Consider the following 25678-nt stretch of genomic DNA (forward strand, 5'->3'; position numbering starts at 1 on the left):
ACAGTCGAGCGAAAATTCACGGAATTTAAATTTCGAACTTTCTGCTCCGAATGCGAAAATATTTTGTTTACATCCACTGATAAAGGGACAAATGACCATTGTAATAAAATAAGGTGATTCATAGCTCGCACGGGAAGATTTAAGTGCCACTGATCTTAATTGATGAAATGTTCCTATGCACACACATTGGTAATCACAGCTGTCAAAACATTAGTTATCCCCAAAGAGACGTCACACTAATACCATATAAGGCCCCATCTAATTCTTGGAATTGCCTCCGTTCGACGAGAAAGAGAATCCGCAAATTTCTTCAGCTATGCTATATCCAACTGAAGCCATTTATTGATGATTAGGCCGCGCAGAGCTACCGAACTGCGAGAATCTCGAATACTACATTTTATCCGCGGTTGCAAATAGTCTCAAACATCTTCTACGGGATTAACGTCGGGTGATGGTCTCGTGCTATTTAACCGCTTTAACGGGAGCACGCCCATTAACTGAGTTCAGAATAGTCACGGGATAGAGATGTGCACATATACTGATGGCGGTAGTATCGAGTACGCAAGGTCTAAGTGTAACGCATTGGCGGAGCTGTCACTTGTACTCAGGTGATTCGTCTGAAAAGGTTTTCGACATGATTCCCTGGTGTGTGTGTGTGTGTGTGTGTGTGTGTGTGTGTGTGTGTGTGTGTGTGTGTGTGCGCGCGTGCGTGCGTGCAAACGCGCGCGCGTTGTAGGCGCGTGTGGCGTGTGCGCGCACACACCGTAATTACGCTTTCTTACGTCCGTTTTTCATTGTTGTGTTAAGTGTACTATTGAGAGAACCCACGAAGTGTGATTACTGTTCAGACTTCGATAGTTGGCAAGGGTATTTAACCGCTTTAACGGGAGCACGCCCATTAACTGAGTTCAGAATAGTCACGGGATAGAGATGTGCACATATACTGATGGCGGTAGTATCGAGTACGCAAGGTCTAAGTGTAACGCATTGGCGGAGCTGTCACTTGTACTCAGGTGATTCGTCTGAAAAGGTTTTCGACATGATTATGGACGCACGACGGGAACTAACAGTCTCTGAACGCGGAATGGTAATTTGAGCTTGAAGCATGGGGCAAATCGTTAGGGAATTCAATATTCCGAGATCCACAGTATCAAGAGTGTGCCGAGAATACCCAATTTCAGCCATTACCTCGCTACGCAATGACCTTCGGTCCTCCTTTAACGACCGTGAGCAGACACATTTCCACAGAGTTGTCAGTGCTAACAGACAAGTAACATTGCGTGAAATAACCGCCGAAATAAATATGGGACGTACGACGGAAGTATCCCTGAGGACAGTTCGGTGAAGTTTGGCGTTAATGGGGTATGGCAACAGACAACCGATGCGAGTGCCTTTGCTAACAGCAAGACATCGCCTGCAGCGCCTCTCCCGGGCTCGTGACCATATCGGTTGGACCCTAGACTTAGTGGAAAGCCATGGCCTGGTCAGATGAGTCCCGATCTCCAATGGTAAGAATTGATGGTAGGGTTCGTGAGTAGCGTAGATCCCATGAAGCCGTGAACCGAAGTTGTCAACAAGGCACTGTGCAAGCCGGTGGTGGTTACTAATGGCCGCACGGGATTAGCCGAGCGGTCAAGGCGCTGCAGTCATGGGTTGTGTGGCTGGTCCCGGACGAGATTCGAGTCCTCCCTCGGGTGTGTGTGTGTGTGTGTGTGTGTGTGTGTGTGTGTGTGTGTGTGTGTGTGTGTGTCCGTCCTTAGGATAATTTAAGTTAAGTAGTGTGTAAGCTTAGGGACTGATGAGCTTAGCAGTTAAGTCCCATAAGATTTTGTCACACATTTGAATAATTGAGCTACTAATGGTGTGGGCTGCGTTGACATGGAACGGATCGGCCCTGTGATCCAATTGAACCAATCATTGACTGAAAATAGTTATGTTCGACTACTTGGAGACCATTTGCAACCATTCGTGAACTTCATGTTCCTAAAAACGATGCAGTTTTTGTGGGTGACAATGCACCATGTCATCAGGCCACAGTGATCGGAGGTCAGTTCGTGCACGAAATCCTGCACTTCCTACAATTTCTGCATTATAAACGGTTATGGAGGCAGTACGGCTCAATATTTTTGCAGGGAACTTCCAACGACTTGCTGAGTCCATGCCACGTAGAGTTGCTGCACTACGCCGCGCAAATGGAGGTCCGATACGATATTAGGAGGTATCCCACAACTTTTTTCGTCACCTCAGTGTAAATATGTTCAGTAGTCATACGTTCAGGTTTACATATTGTGAAAGTTGGCGCCAACAGTGTTCTTCCAATCTGTGGATTGATGAAATGGCGCTGGAACCAACGTAGGCCCAATGTTGGTACGTCTCCGTTGCTTACCGGTATTTCGACCAAACATCAAAGGAGGACATTAAGCAAACATCGATACGCCGACCAAACATTGGCTCCAAGGTTGTATTTCTGTCTGCCGTTTTGAAGCAGAGTTCGTTCGTTCCTTTGTTCGTCATCGTTGTCGTCGTCGTCGTATTTATTTACAAGCTGAGTTTTCCCCAATGTCTCAGGAACAGCGGAGCAATATTATTCACGCTCAAAATCTCAAATGCACCGTCTGCGACATCTGCGTTATACAGGTTTACATTGGTTCTATAAGAATTCGACTGAATGTTGGCTCCAGTGCGTGGGCGGTGTCCTATAAATATTGGCGATTTTTGGCGCCAGCCTTGCCACTAATGTATGGCCAAGGGTAACAGCGAAATTCGGCAACATTCCAAATAGGAAAACTATTTCTAAGAACTTAATGTTGATCCTAATAACGCAAAAGTACTTAGCCAAGCGATATTTAGAAAATTATAATTTAACTGAAGGTTTAAAGCTACTCCCTGTTACGGGGAATGTTGTACACAATGCCATTTAGAAAAATCTGAAATAACGCCACATCTTTATCATCACCGTCTTCATCAGCTACACGTTAAATATGATCTCTTCAGTTCAGTGCATTTTGTCAGTTTGCCACCGATTTGTCCCATCTTCTTTTAGACAAAGAGTGAATATCCATGTGCGTCATAGAGAATTATCGTTTCAGGTGTTTCTCTTTGCCGAATAGCACAGATTTCGCATCCATTTAAGAACGACAGTGACTACTTATTAAGTCCAGAACTCGAATCATGTACAGCTGCCAACATGGGTAACTTAGAAATAGATATCCTCCGAGTAGTGAAGCAACTTAAATCACCTAATAAAAGCAAGTCTTTCGGTCCAGACGGCATACCAAGTAGGTTCCTTTCAGAGTATGCTAATGCAACAGCTCCATACTTAACAATCATATACAACCGCTCGTTCGACAAAAGATTCGTGCCCAAAGACTTGAAAGTTGAACAGGTCACGCCAGTATTCAAGAGAGCTAGTAGGAGTAATTTACTAAATTATAGGCCCATATCGTTAACATCGATATGCAGCAGGATTTTGGAACGTATGTTTTGTTCGAACATTATGAATTTCGTCGAAGAGAATGGACTATCGACTCACACACACATTCATCACCAGTTAGGAAACATTGTTCGTATGAAACACTACTAGCTCCTTAGTCACACGAAGTGTAGACTGCTATTGACAAGGGATTTCAAACTGATTTCGTATTTCTAGATTTCCGGAAGACTTTAGACACTGTACCTCACATGCGGCTTATAATCAAATTGCGTGCTAATGGAATATCGTCTGAGCTATTTGACTGGATTCGTGATCTCCTGTCAGAGCGGTCACAGTTCGTAGTAACTGACGGAAAGTCATCGAGTAAAACATAAGTGATTTCTGGCGTTCCCCAAGGTAGTGTTACAGGCCTTAGCTATATAAACGATTCAGGAGACAATCTGAGCAGCCGTCTTAGGTTGTTTGGAGATGATGCGTCGTTTATTGTCTAGTAAAGTAATGAGAGGACCAATACAAATTGCAAAACGATTTAGAATAAACATCTGTATGGTGCGAAAAGTGACATTTGACCATAAATAATGAAAAATGTGAAGTCATCCACATGAGTGCTTAAAGGAATCAGTTTAACTTCGGTTACAAGATAAATCAGTCAAATCTGAAGGCCGTAAATTCAAATAAATAGCAAGGAATTACGAGCAGCTTAAACTGGAAAGAACGCATATAAAAAATGTTGTAGGGAAGGCAAACCAAAGACGGCGTTCTATTGGCAGAACACTTAGAAAATGTAACAGATCTACTAAAGAGACTGCCTACACTACACTTGTCCGTTGTCTTTTGGAGTATTGCTGCGCCGTCTGAGATCCTTATTAGATAGGATTAACTGAGTACATCGAGAAAGTTCAAAGAGCAGCACGTTTTGTACTATCGCGAAATATGGGAGAGTGTGTCACTGACGTGATAGAGGATTTAGGGTGGACATCATTAAAACATAGGCGTTTTCGTTGCTGCGGAATGTTCTCACGAAATTTCAATCACCAGCTTCCTGCTCCGAATGAGAGAATATTTTAGGGAGAAACAAACATTATAATAAAATAAAGGAAATCAGAGCTCACACGGAAAGATATTAGTGTTAGTTTCTTCCACGCGCTATTAGTGATTGCAATAATCGAGAATTATTGTGAAGGTGGTTCGATGAACCATCTGTCTGTGCGATTTGCTGAGTATCCATGTATATGTAAGTTGCTCTCAATCATTTCCGTGTTTCCTGTGATCTAAATAATGTCGAAATTCGCGAAACTTATTTTACATGTCATCCGAAGTTGTTTACTTAAAATAGCTACGTCGTAAGCTTAGGTTCAGGTGTTTAAGTGCATCAGTTATTAATTGCTTCAACTGTTGCTGGCTGTAAACCGAAATTATCGTAGATTTTTTTTTTGTATTTATTGAGATGCCCTTCATATATAGAAGCAAGATTGCTTGATTTGTTGTGCAAGTATTGTCTGTTATCCACACTCAGGTTTTTTTTAAAAAAAACTGTAATAATACCAAACTTAGTTTTGAACACTCTAATGCATTACGGAAAGAACGAATGGGTGTCAGCACGGTTCCTATCGGACGTGCTAAGCGCTTGCCTTCGATTGTGAACTACTTTACTTCACAGTTACAGTATGAACTACAGTTTAGCGTACTCACTGAACAACATCCAAACTCAGAATTTTTCACATTTACGGAGCATTGCCAGATGGAAAGAAGCGATAAAGAAAGAAACAGTTTAAACAGGCTCGTGATCGATGAATTTAAATGGGACATTTCCATCGAACGTTTTGTCAGATCGAAGCATAGTGGTTGTCACGCTGCTATATAGCCTATTCTGCCCACTATTCAACATTTTCGATCTAACACTCGGAGGCAGTGAGAACCATGTCAGATATAGTAATTTGCAAGCTGGTCATACTCTTTACCCATAAAAAATGCTTTTCGCATAATTGATGTAATCAGACAATTCTGAAACAGTACAATTACAATACCGATTAGCTGATGGAAGTTACAGCAGACTCGTTTGGATTGCAGGGAGCACCAGAATGTGGACCTCCCGGAGCCTGGACGCTACGCCACTGGGATCTTCTACCTGGACAAGAGACACCACAATGAAAGCGAGGAAGCCTTTGGGAAGCTGGCCCAGGAGTGCGGCCTCAGGGTATGTTAAGTTTGTTTCGTTGCTTATTAACTTACGCTTGTCATTCTGAAGTTCTGCAGGTAACGTAAAAGTGACGAAATATTTCCCTAGCGTTGTACACGAACCCATGTTGTGTAGCTCTAACAGCTAGCGTTACGAGCTGTTCAGAGGTCTCGATCACTTAAGAGCATGAGCGTAGAGACCCGCGCAAACGGAAGCCAGAAACTGTACCGTAAACACAACTGTCTGACCGCAGCCGCCCATTGCCATTCTTTAAATAGACAGCTTTTCTTACTGGGGACATCACATCTGCGAAGGGCTTTTTTTCCTATTTCCACCCCATTAAGTTATTGGTTTAACTTAGTAACTACTGCATTCAACTTAGATTTATTCATATAAAACTCAATAAATCGAGGTATATTCGTATAAAAACCACGTTCAGTCACCCTTGCCGTAAAATATTGCTATTGTATCATACTCATTTAACTTCTTCTACGTCTACAGAGGCAATTATGCACAGCGGTCACTTCCATTTAATTTCATGGAAGCTACAGCAGATGCGGACAGCACAATAACACTTAAATGGACAAAGATTTCAACTATATACCTTCATTTTGACACAGAACTAACACATGTCGTTATGAAAGTTAATGGAAGACGAACAAAAAGTGCCTACTGCCGCGATCGTAAAAACATGAACCAGCTCAGGCCAACAACTGTGTTATCGGTATGACCATAGATCTGAGCATGTAAAATGTTGGATTTCTCATAGATTAAATAAAGCATTAAATCACTACTGTTTGGTCGATATGGTAGAGCAGTCCGACCAAATTTGGCTATGAGCTTATGGTCGCAAAACGATCCGTGAGGGGGAGGGGGGTCTGGCGTTACCGCTTTGCAAGCAGAAGTGTCTTATTCTCTAGCCTGATTCTGAAAACTCTGTCTTTCAGATTAGTCGTATGTCGTTTTGCGAAGTTCTGGTTTGAGTGTTGTTGTAGGCTGGCAGAAGAACCACATCCTGCCTATCCCAAATGACTGCGCGCATTGCTTTTCCTGCAGATTGCTGCGTCTGCAATTCCTCCTTTGTGGAGAAAACGCATGCTATCCCTCCATGGACCATCCGGATTCCGAATTCAGTGGCGACATTTCGTCTCATGTTACGTGATGATTGTATCCAGGAAACTGTCACAATCAGTCACATACTCGTCCAACAGGCCTCAACGAATTTCCATTCGTTGATTTTTTTTTTTTTTAATCTTATGTAAGCATCCCGCAGATGCGGGACACAACTCACACGGCCACAGCCATAGCGATAACCAAAGTTGCATGATATCTATGACAATACAGCCTACATCCAGTTGTGCACACAGTTCCTTGGTCATAATCCTCAGATCACACCGACAAGTTGATAGAGACGCTGTTCATTATGAGAGGCACGTGGCTAGTCTTGCGCATCCGTTGCAGCACTATTAAAACGGAGCACCCCCGGTCTCACATTACACTCGCCTGTTTTATCGTCTTTGTACACCTTTGGTAAGTGTCGACAGATTTTAATTCGTGCAATTTATTCAACAGTGAGGAATACAGTGGGAGATTTGCTTTATAAAGAGATTCCACTTTGAAACTATACTTGCTGCTGCTTCGAATTGTCGCAAGACAAAGAAACCACTATAACTTTAGCGGAAAGAATAAAAAGTTAGTACTACAGCAACATGATCTCTAATGGACATTCAGCCAATATAGAAAAGTACGAGGCATTAGTTTTCGAATGACTCTTGCAGATGTAGCAATGAAGTGTAATTGAAAATCCCTCGCACCTGAGGAGTCCACCGTAAAACATGAAATGCCAAGCAACAACAAAAAAATCGATTAGTCCCTGAGCAGAACTCTGTTACGCTGAAGATTATTTACTCATGTGCTGAGCAGTGGTGCATTAAATTTTAATAAATCACTTAGGTCCAGACCGAAACATCGAAAATAGGTTATCTACGAATAGACTGATTACCGTTGGTATATCATGATTTCTTTCAGATTAAAGTTGTGGCAGTTTGCTACTTTGTGAAGGAACGATTTTCTTTTTGCACCAAAGTGTCATTTTCGTGATGACGAAAAATGTGACCCTGTCACTGAGTACGAACGCCAGCATCTCCTGTTGTTGTTCTTATGCCACAAAAAGAGCCTAAATGAAGGGATTACGTTTCCATGTAGTTAAGTTTGTATTAGTTGATGTAGTGAATTAATTACTGTGTTCACCCAACTGTTACTCGTTGACTTATCGCAGGTTTAGGTAAACGTGTGCTTATGAGCGGTGACCTCATTTTAAGGCCTAGTCTTGGTAATGCCGCTAGTCGTTAGTATTTCACAATGTTTTAGTTTGCATAAAGTATCCGAATTCCTCCGTTAAGCAGTATTTTACGAAGTTTTAATTCCTCTTCATTAAAGATACAGCGATAAATAAAGACGTGTGATACATTCTTTTCTGACATAAAAAAGTAAGGTGGCAATAATGTACTTCATGGAATACCAGAACATGTCATAACCTGACAGTTTGACGAAATATACCTTTTTCTCATAGTACAACATAATGGAGATAAAGTACTTCCTGGTATGGCAGATGTCATACGCTGCCAGTTTCACAAAGTATACCTTTTTCTGATAACACAAGATACATTCGGATTAGTGCGCTAATTTCTGATGGTTTGGCGTCGGCGAATGTCTTGTTTTGAGGACGTGAAACAAAGTTGTTGATTTGCTGATTCCATTTGGATTTCAAGAAAAGCGTCGCCCCCGCTTGAAGATATTCTACCTGGTGAGAGAAATTTCAGCGTGACACCACGTTACTCTTCTTCCCCGGTAAAAGACTGGTGGATACGAGAATAATGTGTCTTCCGTGAATAGCATTTATGATTAATATAACCATGTGCATTTCATATCATGACTTATATCTTTCACTAATGTGAAAGCCAAATAGGACTGTCACACCTTGTGGAAACGTGTTGGATAAGAAATTTAAAGAAATGAATCTAGCCGCCCCCACGTACTAGGATGCGTTACGTAAAGGACCTTTAGTAGTAAAACTGCCTCAACTGCTTTATTGCAGCCGTTTATTCTGTGTGTATTCAGTAATGTGCAGAGTTTCGATTAGTGCAGTGTATACTACGTTTCTATACACGTGGTCTTTGTAAGGAACTAGAAGTGCCACCTATGTTATGAAAGGAGATCCTGTTAAATTTATGCGGTCGATAAGTGAGATCTATTGCAGTCTGTGACGTGAAGTACCATGAATGCATCTAATACACAGGTTTTGTGTTTAATGTTCAACGATTCCCAAACAGATGTTGAGCTTACTGCATGTTGTATTCCACTGAGGATCACTTTATCATTCTCAGTCCTGTCGGGACATGCCACGTTCGGACGTAAATTTCATTCTCAAGTTCAACGTACGCTTGCTGGTAAACGCTTTGACCATTTTGAAGACGACTAGATTGTTGTCACGAACTGTTGGAATCGCTAATTTGCCGCTTCGTGTGAGACGGAGCTGCAAAAGCTGACGCCGAGGTAGGACAAAATCGTCGGTATTGAAGATTTCATTGTGAGACAGTAGATGAAAATTGTATGGCATCATGTGTTTTCCATGTTTTAATTAATATCTTTTTATGAGGGACACTCTAGAGCAGTATCGGTGAGGCTGTGGTGTGATTCTCAGGTGGTGTGCTGGAGGACGGTGCCCACGGACGCGACGGGGATCGGCGACGTGGCGCGCAACAGCGAGCCGTTCATGCGGCAGGTGTTCGTCGCCTGCGACAACCCCAACGTCGACGAGGAGGCGCTCACCCGCTCGGTGAGTACCACTAGTGTAGTAGCCGAACACGAACCGTACGTGTTAAAGTGTCAATCTGCTACGTTCGTAAGACGAAAGTGCCCAGTGCGCATGAGCAGAACGATTAGCCAAGCCCTAGTGGCAGGCATCAGCCGTCCCGTCGTTAGTGATACGTGGGTCAATGCCGGTGGTTCAACCTGTAGTGCCTTCAAGCTGTTGACACCTCTCGCAGCGTGGAGATAGTAATGGAAAGTTCTCAGTTTGATTGTTGAGCAGCCTGTTGGCTATCTGTGTGCTGAACAGATTTTTTAATTAATATGGTAGTTTAGCTAGAGTGTTAATTGGTCTTGTGGTATTCAGTGGTAGAATTCCCCAACTACGACGTATCGCAGGTGCACCATAGGCTTAATAAAATTATCGTTCAAACTTCCTCGCGTATTAAAACTATGCCATCCTGGGTCTCGAACTTGGATCTTTCCATCCCGTGAGCAGCCCTTCCCATAGATAAGTTGTCACAGCCGACTCAAAACAGTGTGCTAGAACCCATTTCTTCCAACCTTCTGAGCTTCATTAAAGTTATCCTCCATGGCATGCTGGGCTAGCATCCCTGTGGGGGAGGGGGGAGAATACCGTTGAAATGACTTCGCTGCTGTGTAGACCATGTGTTTGGTGTATGGGGAAGTATTTCGAAGTTCTTTTAATTATTTCGAAGTTCTCTTAATTGTATTTCTCAGCCTCCGGTCACAAAATAGTATCATGACCAGTTTTGACTTGGTAAGTTATCAGTTCACCTGCTAAAAAAGAAAGAAAGAGAGACAGTAAAATGCTAGGGGACGAAATACATCAGACTAATGCCCTTGAATCAGTTAAGTACTAACTCGTGATCTGAACAGGCCAAGAGGGGCACAACAGTGTGAACATATCTGCACTTAGATTGTTGGAACTGAAAGCTACATTTAACTATGTAATAGTATAGTCGCGAATACAAGGTTTAAGATATTCGCAAAATTTGTGAGAGAAAACTTAAGAGAGAAGTTCCACATTCTTAAAGTGAAAACTAGTAAAAAATAGTAAATACAAGTGAAGGTGAACTTGACATACACTAAGGCGACAAATCATGGGATAGAGATACGCACATACACAGATTCCGATCGTATCGGGTACACGAAGTATAAAAGGGCAATGCATTGACGGAGCTGTCATTTGTACTCAGGCGATTCATGTGAAAAAGTTTCCGACATGGTTATGGCCACATGACGAGAAATAATAGACTTTGAACGCGGAATGGTAGTTGGAGATAGACGTATGGGACACTCCATTTCGTAAATCGTTGGGAATTCATTGTTCCGAGATCCATAGTGTCAAGATGTGCCGAGAATAACACGTTTCAAGCATTTTTCCGGCTGCTGTTCTGAAGGGCACGGTAGCTCCATTTTATTCCTTCCCAATCTGTCAGCCCAGTTTCAGCGAGACGGAACGTGAACAAGTGCTACTATGGGCTTTAATTTATAGCTCCTATAGTGGTTAGGCAGAGAAGGAATATGAACTGACGTTATGCTAATGCACGTTTAGCCGCACCAGATATTGTAAGTCAAGAAACGCACGCAGGTATGGATGCGTGTGGATTAAGAAACGTTGTGGCAGTTCTGGTACATTGGTGGAACATTAACTCCTTTGAGTTGTGGTGTATGGCTTGATATTTACCTCGTCTCCCCAACCATGTACAATACCGGTGTGGTTGCGTCAGCTTTTCTCCCTTCGTGTTGACTTCTCCAAAGATGTCCATTTGAAAATCCAAGTCCTTGTCGCATTGGGATGTGGAGTTTAGGACATAGCTCGGTAGGAGAGTGAAAACCTGCGACTTCAGCATATTATAACTTTTAATTAACACAATCTTGGATGAGTTAAAGTACATACGTCTTTGTCGCATCAGCTCAAAAGACCGACATAGGCACAGAGTTTGGTGGAAAAAATTGATGTCCATTAAAAATTCATATTATAGCTTTTTTGTTCAGGAAATCTGGAGGGTTTGGACGAAAATACGGAAACACCACGAAAAACGCATGCTTGAACATAAATGCAGGTGTTAATCGAGTATGCAGTTTGTACTGTTGTATTTGACCATGAACGGCACCTGTACAATGTCCTTAATAATACACTGCAAGTTTTAGTCACGACCATTAAGGCGTGTACACATTAGGCCAACGAACCACAGCCAACCGCTGTGTTGGGCGATGTTTTCTTGGTGTGTACGGGCGGCAAATCGGAGCCAACGAAGCGGTTGTCCGTGCTGATTGACCTTGGTTGCGATAAGGACTGCTGGCGGGAACATCAAAGCGTTGGCGGTTGGATGGTGTTTGGACCCCTGTCCTAATGTGAACGCCGTGTCGAAAATTCGTTGTCTCCTATCAAGAACGGGTGTGTAAGTTTTTCAGGAGAGCCACAAGTGGCACTTAACTTGTTTCATTTACCTGTTCTGCTCTTTAATTTAATAAGAGCACCATCACAAACTCTGTAACTTGCAGTTTAAAATACAGTGGTTGGCTGTTAAGGAGAGAAACCAGTCAGTAAAATATTCGAAGTGAGACTTGTGGCTGTCCTGAAAAACTTGTTTAAACAATCGCCGTACCCACTGCAGGCAATGCGTGCTCTCGCTAAGGGTGTGTGTTTCTTGTGTTTAAAAATAGTTTAGTATAGAGTGGAATGTGGAGGGAGCATTAAAGCTGATAGTGTTTTATAATGAATGGGAATGTTTCTGGGTACCTTTGAACTGCGATTATAAAAACAAACTTAACAGACTAAACGCTTGACGGGAAATAACTCGGCTATTAGAAAATGGTATACACGGCGTGTAGAAGAAAATGGTATCTTTTTGTCTTGAATGGCAAAGAGAAACAAACAAAACTGGGAATGACTATTAATTTCCTGCTGCAGGTACAGCTCACCTAAAACAGGCGTTGCCTTTGGAAGTTTTAGGGCTGCGTAGCTGGTTAGTAACAGTTCGAAACCTGTGGCTTTCAGTAGGAAAAAGAAGAAAATAAATGAAACAGCCCATATTCGAATTCAGATTTCAGGTCGGACATTTTGTCCCACCACAGTGCTCCGTATTTTCTCTGAGATAATGTCCATCAGCGTCGTTTCTTCTTCTTTTTCCCTCATAACATCGTCCGGTGAAATTTTAATCAAAACGCTACTTTATAACAACAAATATACGGGAGCAACGTCGTCATGTTATCAGAGCCAACTGCGATTCCACGTGGCCGAACGCCAATACATTGGCGGCCAATGTTTCGCCTATTCTAGTCTCTGTCGTTCGTTGGCCCAGTGTGTACGCGCCTTTACAGTGTTCAGCGTAGTTGTAAGTGCGTTATGTCGGAGCTAAGTGAATTCGAACGTAGAAGGAAGCAGAAGTGTTTGATGTTTCAAGAGACACGTTATCGAAGATACAGAGATTTCGGAAAAAGACCATCCGCTAAGTAACAAAGCGGGCGAATATGTGTGTTGAGTGATCGTGATGGACGTCGTTGAAAAGGCTTGTGATAAAAATATGACGATGACAGGTGCAAATGTCACTACAGAACTGAATGTCGCGCTCGCAAACCCTGTCGGGACCGTAACACGAGTGGAGCTCCATTAGCAGGGAATTGTAGGGCGAGGTGGCATTCCGAAGACATACATCAGTCATGCAAATAAATGTCCGTCAGAGGGAAACATGCTGACGAAGGCATAAAACCTGGACCACGGAGCAATGGAAGAACGTCATTTGATCGAGCGAGTCCTGTTTCACATTGTTTCCAACTCCTGGCCACGTTCACGTCCCAAGGGTGAAACATGGCGGGTTCGGTGATGATCTGGGCAGCCATATCTTGGTATGCCATGGGCCCCGTGGTTACTCTGCAAGTTCGCATTACTACCAAGCATCACGTGACCAGTTTGGCCGATCAGGCCCATCCCATGGTATAATGTTCCAACCCCAATTGTGATGTTGTGTTCCATGACGACAAGCCCCCTGTTCACACAGTTCGCATCGTCCAGGACTGGTTTTGTGAGCACGAGGATGAATTGTCATATCTTCCCTGACCACCATTGTCACCGGATCTCAATATTATTGCGAATTTGTGATCTACTTGGAAGAGAAGAATCCGTGATCTCTAGCCATCTCGAACATCGTTACCTGAAATTGCCACTATTTTACAGGCAGATTGGTATAAGAATTCCTTTAATTCCATAAAGGACCTGCATTGATCCATTCTGAGATAACTGGAAGTTGTTTTGAACGCCAGCGGTTTTCATACGCAGTGAAAATTGTGTTTGCGCTGTTTCCATGTTTTTTTCTCCACCCCTTGTAATGTCAGAAACTTCTCAGGTACACGTAACTGTCAACGTGAGGTCACCTCCACCCCTGTATTTAGCCTATACATTTCTAGCTGCGACTATCAGGTGAGTGAAGTAAAAATACTACGGCAACGTCATAATAATTTGTAGTGGGCACATTATAATTCGTTGGATAACTTACCATCTTCATTTTTTTCCCTTGCCCGTTATGTTTTGAAATAGCGCACTCAATGCTTCGAATACATCGAGCGACGCATTTTTTTTCCTATGAAAACTGTCTTTCTAATTTTCTAGAGTTTTGTCCCACAAAAATGGCTGTTCTTCCACTAAAGAAATTAATCCCTCAATGATTTATTTCCCAAGCCATTTGTGGGCCTACGAGAAGCAAATAGCAGTAGAAAGAATGAACTGATGTATACACTGGTGCTGCCGCGAAGAATGCCTTGCCTTACTTGAAAGATGTTAAGGTAGCCATATTTACTGAGCCCTCACCACAAAGTCACGTTGCGACCGACACGGCAGCCATCAACTGCTATGGGAATGTCTGGCAGCTTCACGGCTGCCGTGTGCTGTGTGGACAACGGCCCATGTAACGTAGATGTGAAAGCTGCCGTATGATTTTCCGTACCACGGCCGTATACACGGTGCCTTACAGACGGCTGCAGGAGAGGTGTGAAATAGGCCCTACGCAGCGCGCGTACTCTGCGAGAGATACTTGGATTCTGCGGATAATTCTTTTTCCTAAGACAGTGGTCCTGGCTCGAGTCCTGTTTGGACAGAGTTCTAAAACTAAAATTATCATTACAAATACGAGTTAACAGATCAGCTGTTATTGCCAACGTTTCCAGTAAGGGATTCGAAGTACAACGTGATCAATCTTCAAAGCAACCGCTTGGCGGTGATTTCTTACGCCCGCCAATATCCAGCCACGGCGGGGCAGGCGGGGAGTGTATTTCCTTTCCAGTCCGGTGCCGTTATGTAGATATCTCGCGCAGATAGCAAGTGTCTGTAAGGCGATACAGTTCTGTGTATTCAGTGAAAGTCTTTAAAGTGAAATGGAGAAGTACAAGCATTCTACTCTACGAAGAGCGTTCATGCAAGATTCATAAGGGCATACAGAATCACCGCGTGCAGTAAGAGTATTTCGAAAAGGATTTCCTGATACTCAGTTTCCTAATCAGTGTACGATTCGTAGATTGTTCAATTATTTTAGTGAAACGGGAAGTGTTGTTGACAGTAAACATAGATAACCACGTACAGTAGTCATGGAAGAAAGTCTGGCTAACAGTGGACATGCTCTGGAAACATGTCCTAGAGATTCTCAGCAAATGGAATTTCGTATGGCTAGCCTAGTCCTTATTACAGGAAATTCGTTGTGTGTTTCAAGGTAGAGTTATCACTAACAACAAAGGCTTTCTCGTTCCCCCGATTTAATTTGGAAATTTGTGGTTAGATCTCTAAGCTTCCATTTAAACTGCTAAGGTCATCGGTCTCTAAGCTTACATTTAATCTGACTTACACTAATTTACGCTAAGGAACACACACACACACACACACACACACACACACACACACACACATACCATGCCCGAGGGAGGACTCTAACCTCCGACTCTAACCTCCGACGGGTGGCAGCCGCATAGACCGTGACAAGACGCCCTGGACCGTGCGGCTATCCATTGCGGCTCCCACAATTTAACTTCCTGCGATTTTTATATATGGGGAACATTAAAAGAGACAGTATTCGTCAAGAAATCGCTGCCATTTCTCAAACACAACTGCAGAGTGTAATGAGCAATTTCCCAAGCAGGTGTCAGAAATATTTGATCGACGAAGAGAGACAGTTTCAGCATCTCCTTGCTTAATATAGTTTGTAGTTTACTTTCTTTTTCAGTTTTTATGTTATGTATGTTAGGAATAGTATACGCGACAAACCGTGTTGTATTTACTGCGAACTCGTGTCCCGCGCGCCGCGAAAGCGGTTACGTTCACGGTTGATCACCCAGTGTTCTCTCTCCGAACTATTGGTATCGGATAATTTGTAATACTGTATAGCAAAGTATGAAGTTTTGTGCAGAAAACTGTGTCAAAGACGAGGTTCAAAATTTGTCATGGACTACCAAGAAATTTTCATTATCCAGAAAAAAATCGTTGTCTTTCAAGCTATGTCCTGTAGCAGCTTTTTCACTACCTTCGCGGGGCGCTGCACTGGAAATAAAGCACGATTTGTTACAGTAAAAATCCGTCAGCGTCATCACATTCACAACAGATTGAACCTCGCAGTAATGACGAATAGTTGAACCTTGAGCAAATTTCGTTTTGTCACTCAAGTCTTCACAACATAACAGCTTGAGGTTCAGTATAATCGTTTAAAATCTAGAGTGTCTTTGTTTTGTTTTAAAAGCCTTGAAAAAAATTGGTGACCATTTCCTGCAGTCGATACATTATCGTCAATATCGGAAACTTGTTACGGGCCTTAAGTTGTAGGGAAAATTTCAACTTGGGTTGCACCTCGATTGGAATCAACACTTTTCATTTATAACGCATTGCTAATTTGGACTGGAGTTGTATGCTTTTTACTTACCACGTACGACCTTTGCAGCAATACATACTAATGGAAAATAAAAACTGAATACCCTAGAGCAGTGGTCCGATTGTAAATAACTCATATTTTCTTTACATAGTTCTCACACATGACGTGGCGATAACAACAGTGTCGTACATATATGGACAGATGCCCTTGGACAACTGTTTGAGTACTGTGTGTAGCCGCCTCTAATTAGAATTCAATTCTGTGATCATTCTCAGAGACCAGCAGAGGTGTTAGTCGTCATCTTAAGTCTATCACGTGCTTTGCTCATAAAATAATATTACAGACTTTCATCTGCGACTCAGTACCGCCTCTCTGCTGGGAGACTGTGTTTTAAGCAACTTTTGCCTGTTACTGTAGGTGAAGGATTGCTGGGTTGGTATTGGAAACCAGACGAGGCGCCTTCCCGTGATGGCCCATACACACAGTGGCGGTCAGTATATCAATAGTGTTGGCCAGGGCACTAAACGAAAATCTTGAAGAGCGCGTTGAGTAACGTGAGAAGAGTGCATATGCATTGCTTTGTTGCTGAAGTACTCGTCTGCTTGAAACGAGATGGCCACCAGAACAGGCTGCAATGTTCAGTGTTCCCTCAACAAACACCGAAGGTGCGTGGTCATTGTGCTTTATTTTGTCCGATTTTGGTTATATACGAGAGCAACACAATCTTCGTTTACGTCCTTTCGCGGTGCGATGTATTGGGGACTGACGATGACTAGGCATGTAAGAGAGCATGGCAAGCGACAGCCTTGTTGATAGTCGCACTTATAGCAAGTAATTCTTACAGTACTGACATGCTGGGTGCAACACTGATAGAAATGTGTGCTACGGTTAACGTGTCGCCAGCAAACGCTGCCCATCTGATGCGGAGATTCAAGCGTGACTGGGTTGCTGTTGCCGTTCGGAATCAGGGCGACAAGAAAGCGTACCGTCCTTGTACACACAACGCCAGCAGGTCCGACATGGTCAATTCGTCGGAAGGATCGTCCAACCTCCCGCAGCCTCATATTATCTATAAATGTCCTTACCACTTGTACTCCTAACTTGACAACTAGAAGCAGACCTGTGATTTTTTTCTGTTGGCCACTCCCCGTGACACGTCAGTAAACCATATTGTAGATATGTAGCAGTGATACGTTACTGACTATTACATTTTAATTATAAATATAAAAAGGTAAATTATCTTAAATTTGTTAATGGACAGAAGGAAAGAAAAGACGGTAAGTAATAACGAGTTCAATTAGAAGTACTTTTACTCAGAAGTTATTTTTAAGCAAACGATAACATTTGTTTCGTACAAAACAAAGTTAAGTGCTGTCTATCCGTTCATCGTTTCGTTACTGCACAATTTTGCTACGGATGAGTATTTGCGCTTTAGGATTCCGTACCTCAGTCTGTAAAAACGGAATCCTTATAGAATCACTTCTTTGTCTGTCTGTCTGCTTGTCCGACTGTTAAGTACCATTTTTCTTAGGAACTGGTTGGCGCATCAAGCTGAAATCTCTCAGATACTTAAGTCTACGGTCCCTTGGCGGTGTAAAAAATTTAAACTTCTACGTCAGAACAATCAAAAGATACCGCCATTTTTTGTCGTATTTTGATATTTTGTCAGTATCGGTATCGATAACAGGCAAGAATTGACGAAATTCTTGATTCCTGTGATGGACCAACTATCTGCATACATAAGTCCTGCTCGCATTCATCAGAACTTTTTTGCTTTTCTCGTCAGAGAACCGGAGCGGACAGTATAATACAAGATAGGCCAGGAGGAACGCTCAGTATTCAGGAATATGACAGGAACGATTATTCGAAGCCAAGAAGTCTAGTAAATATGGACTCGAAAATGCATTCCTTAAGATCTATGAGCACATAATCATTTTCGCCTCTTCTACTGAAAGAGTGCTCATAGGTCTTAAGACGAGCATTTTAGAGCCCATGTTAACTGGACAACTCTCCCCTTTTATTTCTCTTCTATAATACTTCCTTTCGAAATATGCAAGGCTCTTGCAGCAGGAGAGATGTTTCACAGTATCGAAGATAGTGCTCAGAGCTCTTAAAGTATGCATTTTAGAACCGATGTTTATTACACTTTTTGCTTCAATGATCGTATGTCGTATCCCTGTATACTGACCATTCATCCTGGGACAGTCAGTGCATTTCTCAAGTAACTCATAAATTTGTAAATGTTACTGTGAGCAGGTTCAACAGTGTTTCAAAACTCCGCCACACAGTTGCCGCCCTCCAAAATTCAGAGCTTTCGTCTGGCCAAATATATGTTGGCGCCCTTCTACCTGAGGGCAGGGAATTCGTGTGCGTGTCCGCAACGACTTACTACTCTTGGATCTCTGTTCAAGTTGAGAGGTATCAGGCCATCCATTAGCGCCAGCCTTCGTCGAAGTCTCCAACTTTGGCCGCAAAGTAACAGTCGCTGTGGCACAAGCCGCTAGCACCACCGCATCGTCTTTCGCTAGCCTGGTAGGGTGTGGAAGGAGCTTGTGCCAAAGTTGTGCGCAGAGCCCCCGGCGGAGAGCGCTGTCAAGCCCCAGGCGACGGCGTGCTGAGCCGGCTGTCCTTGAGGCCCTTTTGTTGTCCCCGGACAGCACGGTGACCCGTGGGAAAGCTGCCAGGGCTGGCTCCACCCCCCTACCCACCTCAAGAGCTTTACTGCGTTGTCTGCCGGTGGGGAAGGGGGGAACCTCTCAGCATAGCTAAGCCGCTCAGACCACTTAGCCGTGCCTGTTTTGTCTTTCTGCAACATGCAGCTTCCTCGTTATCTTTTTTCAACTTCCTGAAGGAAGAAGCACGCTTTCTCACTGTCAATGGGAGAATATTAAAAAAAAATTCTGTTTACGATGTGCTGTCTCCCTCCACCATCCAGTGCAGTTACATGCACTTACTTGCAGGTGCACACAGATAACTGGTTAACACGCCAGTCAAGGTGTACCAGTACGCCGGCTACTTAGCAAGTTTTCTCAAACGAGTGTAAAAAACTAATCGGTAAAAAGAGTAGATAGTTTCGCACATTACAGCCTCATAAGGCAGATTCATGGTGAACTCCCTTTCTTTTCGTTAATAGTCAGTTACTTTAATATTTCGAAATAAAGTAACCAGAGACACGAAATCTGAATAGTTTACATAGAAAAATAGGAGTTTGTTCTAGTTTACGTTTGAAAAATGATACATAACACAGTGCTGTGCACGAAATGTATCCAACAAAATGAGTTTGCTGCAACTTCAAAGGAAATTTGCCTCCAAAAGCTAATTTTGATTAACGGTAACGCACAGAGCAGGGGTTTGCCATATGGTTAACGTGCAAATATTTCTTATCTACCGCTGGTGCCCAATCCTCCCTCGAAACATGGTTCAATCAACATTTAGGCAAGACGCCCCCAATTTGTGGCTGGTAGTGGTTACTGTAAAAATTTGTGTTAATTTTAATGAAGTCACAGTCGAAAAAACGGCTTTAGCGGCTTTAACGTAGATTGTTCCTCAGTTAGGCTTTCGATGCTTTTATTAAATCATTTTAGGTGAACGACAGAGTTCTGAAGTGTAAGCTGCGGCAAAACACGACGATCTGGCAGACTGCAACCTTCGTCAAAATAACCATTACGGGTTCTGGAGAGACAGGCTAGTTGAAGCTCATTTTTTCCTCTTCAAGCAGGGTATCCTGAAAGCCCAAATACGGGTAACGAGGCTAATTCGACATAACAATGCTATAAAACATCCTGATGTCGAATAGGTGTCGCGCATCGAGGGTTCCGTACAAGCTTAATTATGTATGCGGATAGTTCATCCAGTCCGGGAATCTTTGCCCGTAATCAATATCTATATCGATGCTGGCAGTATATCGAAATATGAGACAAAAATGACAGTATCTTTAGATTGCACTGACTTACAAGCGCAGCCCTTTTACCAAGTGGCTAGCGTTGTATTTTACTTTTTTACGGAAACTCAGCTATTTGCGTTCTGCATTTACAAACTGTGGATCACGTATTAACGGTGAATAATGAATGCATTCTGTCACAAGGCTCATTGGCACCGTTCCCGTGTCACGTATTGTTTCTCTGCGATAAGAAGACCCTTGTTTGCTGCTGCTGCTGCCGCCACCAGTAACAGAAAATCGTCGTTAGTTGGAAGATATTTATCCGTCTCCTAGCGCTGCCAGTTTTTTCGTGTCACCTCTGCTTACGTATAAGTACAAAACACGAGGATTGATGCCAGCACTGCGGGAATGCGTCGGCCCTACTCTGTCCTAAACGCTCTCCACGCAGCAGTAGCCGTAACGCTGTTCACTACAGCCATTGCACGAAAAGTCTTCATATCGTGCCCAAACGGTACGACTATAGCTGTACACCAGAGATGTCGATATAAATGGACTTACATTTTTAAGGCAAGCACAGCATTGTATGATATTGAATAATGGAGTGTGGGAAAATCAGCAGAGAAGAGAATCAAAACGTTTGAGATGTGATGCTGTATAAGGATGTACTCATAAGATAAGGAATGAGTATGTTCACAGAATGAGCGAAAAAAGAAATATAGGGAAAACACAACAAGAAGGGAATGCATGATAGGACATGCTTTAAGCCATCAAGGAATTACAGCCACCGTTCTAGAGGGAGCTGTAGAGGAGAATTGCAAGGGAAGACGAAGATTATAATGTATACAACAAATAATTGAAGGCGTAGGGTGAACGCTATTGTGAGATTAAGAGATTAGCACAAGAGAGGAATTCCTGGCGGGACCCATCAAACTACTCATTAGTCTGACGACTATGAAAAAAAGACGCATCCTTCCTGTTGCTAAAAAAGCCTGAATAGATCGTGGAGGGATTGAACTGCAGGACTGAGTCCGTAACTGGCGGACTGATGAATACGTTGACAATCGTAATGGCAGCAATGAGTAAATCGCATCTGCCAGTATAATTTGTTGTAGACGTCTTAAATACACTACTCAAAAGATTTAGAGGAACATTACTTTAGATGTCTGCCATACTCCATTGAGCAGTTATTGAGGATTGGATGTGTTACCAAATTATACCTTTCCTTTTCACAAGTAACGCAAACAACAAAACATCATTACATCCTCGATCGTTAACACCAAAAGAGCTGAAATGCCCTAGAGGTGTCGAAAACAAAGTGGAAACAATCATTCATGCCGTCATCATGGGTGCCCTTCAGTGGGCTTTCAGAGCTTCAGTAACGTGTATGGCCTCTGTGAATGTTTATCACTGCCAGACACATGTGTGGCATGCTCTATGTATGACCACGGAAGTCAGCCAGCGGTATCCTTTCCGATTCTTCCAAGAGAGCCCATGAGAGTTCTTGGGGAGTCTGTGATGGAACAGTACAACGACGAATACGAATATCAAGCCTGTCTCTCAAATGCTCGATGGGATTTACGTCGCGCTAACCGCTCGCTATTCCATTACTTCAGCGTGTAGACTTCGCAAGACGTCGCTACTGACGCCTGCCACATAGGTCCTGGAATCAGAGGGAATCCAGGGCCACCACAGCGTGCAGCAGTCACACCACATGGTCCAACAGGACCTGTTCAATATACTGCCTGGCTGTGAGGAGACCATGGATAACGACAAGATCTGTATCGCTGTCAACACTGAAGCCTCCCCACATCATCACAGAACCTCTGAAATCTGTCGATTTCGTGGACAACTTTGGCAAGTACCGCTCATTACAGGTCACCGCACACGAACACGGCCACCACATTGTTGTGTCAGAACCAGTGACGAAGCAGTTTTCAGTTGACATGGGAACGGCGGAACTGAAGGCGAGCTTCAGGATGATGTGTCATTGGGGCGGGCTCCAGTGACTCTTCTGAGATCGTCTTTCAGTACTCTAGCGGTATCCGTACGACACCGTAACGCAGACATGGCCAAATATCGGTCTTCATGTGGGGTTGTGATGCGTCGGCGACCTTCTCCAACTCGCATTGTGTTCTGACCCCCTCTCCCTGTAGCGTATCCACACTCTTTGCTTGACACATAGAGAGGCATGTCATCTGCAATAACACGACCGAAAGCCCATGCTTCTTCGATGAAATAAGAATGCTAAGGAAACACTGGGACAACGGAACTCTCTTCCTTCTGGCGTATCACGTGACACTGTAGTACATAACACAGCCAACAGAAGCCGAATTCTTTTAACTGTTGCCTACATTGAAAGCGAAGTTCTCAAGCCATGTAGTAAGACCACAGGTACTATCTCTATCGAAATAGATTTAACATATCGGATGTTGGTACACATATTCCCGTAATTCTTTTGAACGATGTAGATCCATAGGAGTTGTACAAAGTTACATGTAATGGTCAGCTGCAATAAACATTTTTACTGAGTAAGCTGTCTAGGTTACTACTGTCGCTAATGTGCGAGAAACACCTTTTCTGCACTAAAAGCGAACGTGCTACTCCAATCTTCGATACGTGTGCCTACAAAAGATATAAATGGTTTTCCAATCTGATTTCAACCTTTTTCTATCAAATGCTGCCAATCGTTGTTGGCATTTACTTTATGCGCGCTAAAAACAAAATGTACAGTGTCATCGCACAAAGAAAGTGTTTCGAATAGGTTACGTTAGCCCATATTCCATCTTTGTTTTCCCAGTTTAAAATTTAGAAAGTTTTCTCTAGAATTGCGGAGAATAGTTTCGGTGATACGGAAACTCCTAGCCTGAGTTATCTGTAAATTCTTTATTTTCCACTATGCTGGTGAAGTCTGCTAATGTACTCGTATATACACTTCAGTGTCATAAATTGAATCAGTGCTTTGTTTGTTGAATAAAGCACCGTTTACTTCATTTGTTTAAAATAATTCTCAGTATTGTCTCTTTTTACCCTTATAAACCAGTCTTTTTCCAAGTGTGCACTGACCGTCTTCCTCTGTTTCAGGAGCTCCTCGTCTTTGAAAGTAAGCTTTCGTTCTTCAGCAAGGTATTCACTTTTTCGAAGCAAGGAAAATTCACATGGGACACAGTTTTGTAGGAAGGGCGTTCAGAAACGCCTTTCGAAGGCTACTATTCCATTTCCTCTTGCAATGTCATCGTGAACGAACTGTCCGATGCCGATAATGGATGTATAGTTTTAAGCACCTCGTCGACGTAAGGCAATGTTCCGCGCAACACTTCGTCGCGCCTCTTGTTGAGATTTGGACACCCACACATTTGAATAGTACCCTTACGGTAAAGAAAACTTCATCTCTCTGTGCTTGACTGACCTGCATTTTCCGACTGAGATTATCATCATCGTCGTCGTCGTCGTCGTCGTTGATGTGACGACGACGTGGTGGTGGTGGTAATACCAGACGTTAGTCTTCAGTTGTCTGGGAAAGATTTTCTTCAACAGATTGCTAAAAATGGTCGATCTAAAGGGTAAATGTACTCGATGCTCAGGTTAACACTCCAATAAGTGTGGTGTGAACATTTTTAACTACTGAAGATATTTTCTCGAACATGGCGGCTTTGTTGGGTACCGAGGAAACGTGTACGGCAAAACTGTTCTCCTCTACCTTCCACTGCAACGTGTACTGATACTAAACAGCATCTGCTTCAGCAGTTGAAAGGGGACGCATCAGGATTTGGCTACTGTGTATCTGCAAAACAGTTCAAACATATACCAGAGGTGGCTGTGGCTTACCAACTTTGCATTTCCCTTCTCAACCTGTAAATATATATGGTGAAAAGTTTGCTATTGTCGAAGAAGAGAAATTTTCTTTATGATATTTTTAAGTTGTCGTTATCCTGATGCATACGCTTTGTTAAATGGGATGATATCGTTGTAGAGAATAAGGAACCCAGACGGCCAACCCGTAGGCCTTACCTTCTAGTGTAGTCCAAATAGAAAGCGTCCCAAAATATTGTGTGTTAAGTACACATGTCAAGATGGGGAGCGGAAACACGCCTTCCCTCCACGCACGCACGCACACACGCACGTGCGCACGCCCGCTCGCGTATGTGGAATGAATAACGTAGTGAAGCATTCCTGTTATCTAGGAAACAATTTAAATTTTTCGAAACATGAGGGGGCGTCAAAAGCAGATAACCTCAAAACGGAGAAAAGGTTCTTCAAGATAATTAGGTTTACTGACAAATATCGACGTGACACTGACGAAAATATACTTAGGAGGGAACACACCTAAAACGAAGTTGTGTGGATGTGGGAAGTCTGAAGAGTAAGCATTTTAGGCCTGGCGCTACACAGAAAAGAAATTAAAATAGGTAACACATACAAATTATAGGATGAGAAAGTTGTAGAGACAGTAGGTAAGCGAATGAGTCTATGGAAAATGGCATCGAATGAATAATTGGAGACGTCTGTGAAACAGGCCGAAGTCCTTACGCTTGCACAGCAACGTCAGTTCGAGTAAAATCGTTTCGAGTGTTAGGCTGCTTATTTATGGGAAAATGTGTTTGTAGCGTCTTCACAGCGGTTCTTCTCATGGTGTTGGAAGTCTCACACTGAAGATGACCGCTTCAAAGACCGTCGAAAGGTCGGTTTTTCAGTTGCTTAAGTTTTGATTACGGGTCAACAGCAGTTTCCTTTCCCTTCTGCCATTAAAGCAAAATGAAATAGGGGTCATAAATCGGTAACATCTTGCATACCAATTTGTATCAGCTAATGATATAGCGCAACAGTACACCTCCACATTACGGACGTGCTGTCTGAGATCTTATCCAAACGTTTCCAGGAAAACGGTTTTTAGTCTTCTGTATCGCAAGTTACATCTGTGCTTACAGTGTATAGGAAACTTTGTGTTCTGCCTTAAGGCAGGTCTTGTCATGGGGAAAGCCTCGTCAGAGAGGTCCACCGCATGATCGCCTAGGAAAGTGATTCCAGTGGTGGTTTCACGTTGCCTTCCAGTGAAGATGAAGAAATAATAATGACAACACGACACTCAGTCCCTGATCGGAGAAAATCTCCGACATACGGGAATCTAACCCGGGCCCCTTGGCGTGCCAGACCGCCGCGCTGACCACTCAGCTATCGCGGCGGACCAGTGTAGAGAAGTGATGTAGTAAAAAGCGTCGGAACCTCTCCAAAAGTGTTCCCAGATGAGGCGGTTGTCTGTAACAAAATAACAATGCCAGAAGACAGTATAGATTTGCAGAATGACCTGCAGGGGATTGATGAATGATGCAGGTTCTGGTAGTTGACCCTGAGGGCAAGTAAATGTATTGCTCATACGTCGGAAAAGAAATCCACAACTGCACTATTGGTGGCAATTGCTGGAAACACTAACCACTGTAATATTTCTAGGAGAATGTATCCAGAGAGGCCTACCCTGAGTATATGGCAGACTGAACTTCGTAGGA

The 25678-nt window shown here is 43.1% G+C and overlaps 1 protein-coding gene across 1 annotated transcript in view; it reads left to right on the top strand.

Moving 5' to 3' along the window:
• The window catches only part of LOC126419846 (uncharacterized), a 360616-nt gene that overhangs the window by 170352 nt on the left and 164586 nt on the right, over positions 1-25678 (top strand). The window contains 2 exon segments of the mRNA XM_050087100.1: positions 5504-5630; positions 9316-9450. Coding sequence (XP_049943057.1) covers positions 5504-5630; positions 9316-9450 — 262 coding nt within the window.

The sequence above is a fragment of the Schistocerca serialis genome, chromosome 9, assembly GCF_023864345.2.
Source record: "Schistocerca serialis cubense isolate TAMUIC-IGC-003099 chromosome 9, iqSchSeri2.2, whole genome shotgun sequence".
In the NCBI taxonomy this organism is placed as follows: domain Eukaryota; kingdom Metazoa; phylum Arthropoda; class Insecta; order Orthoptera; family Acrididae; genus Schistocerca; species Schistocerca serialis.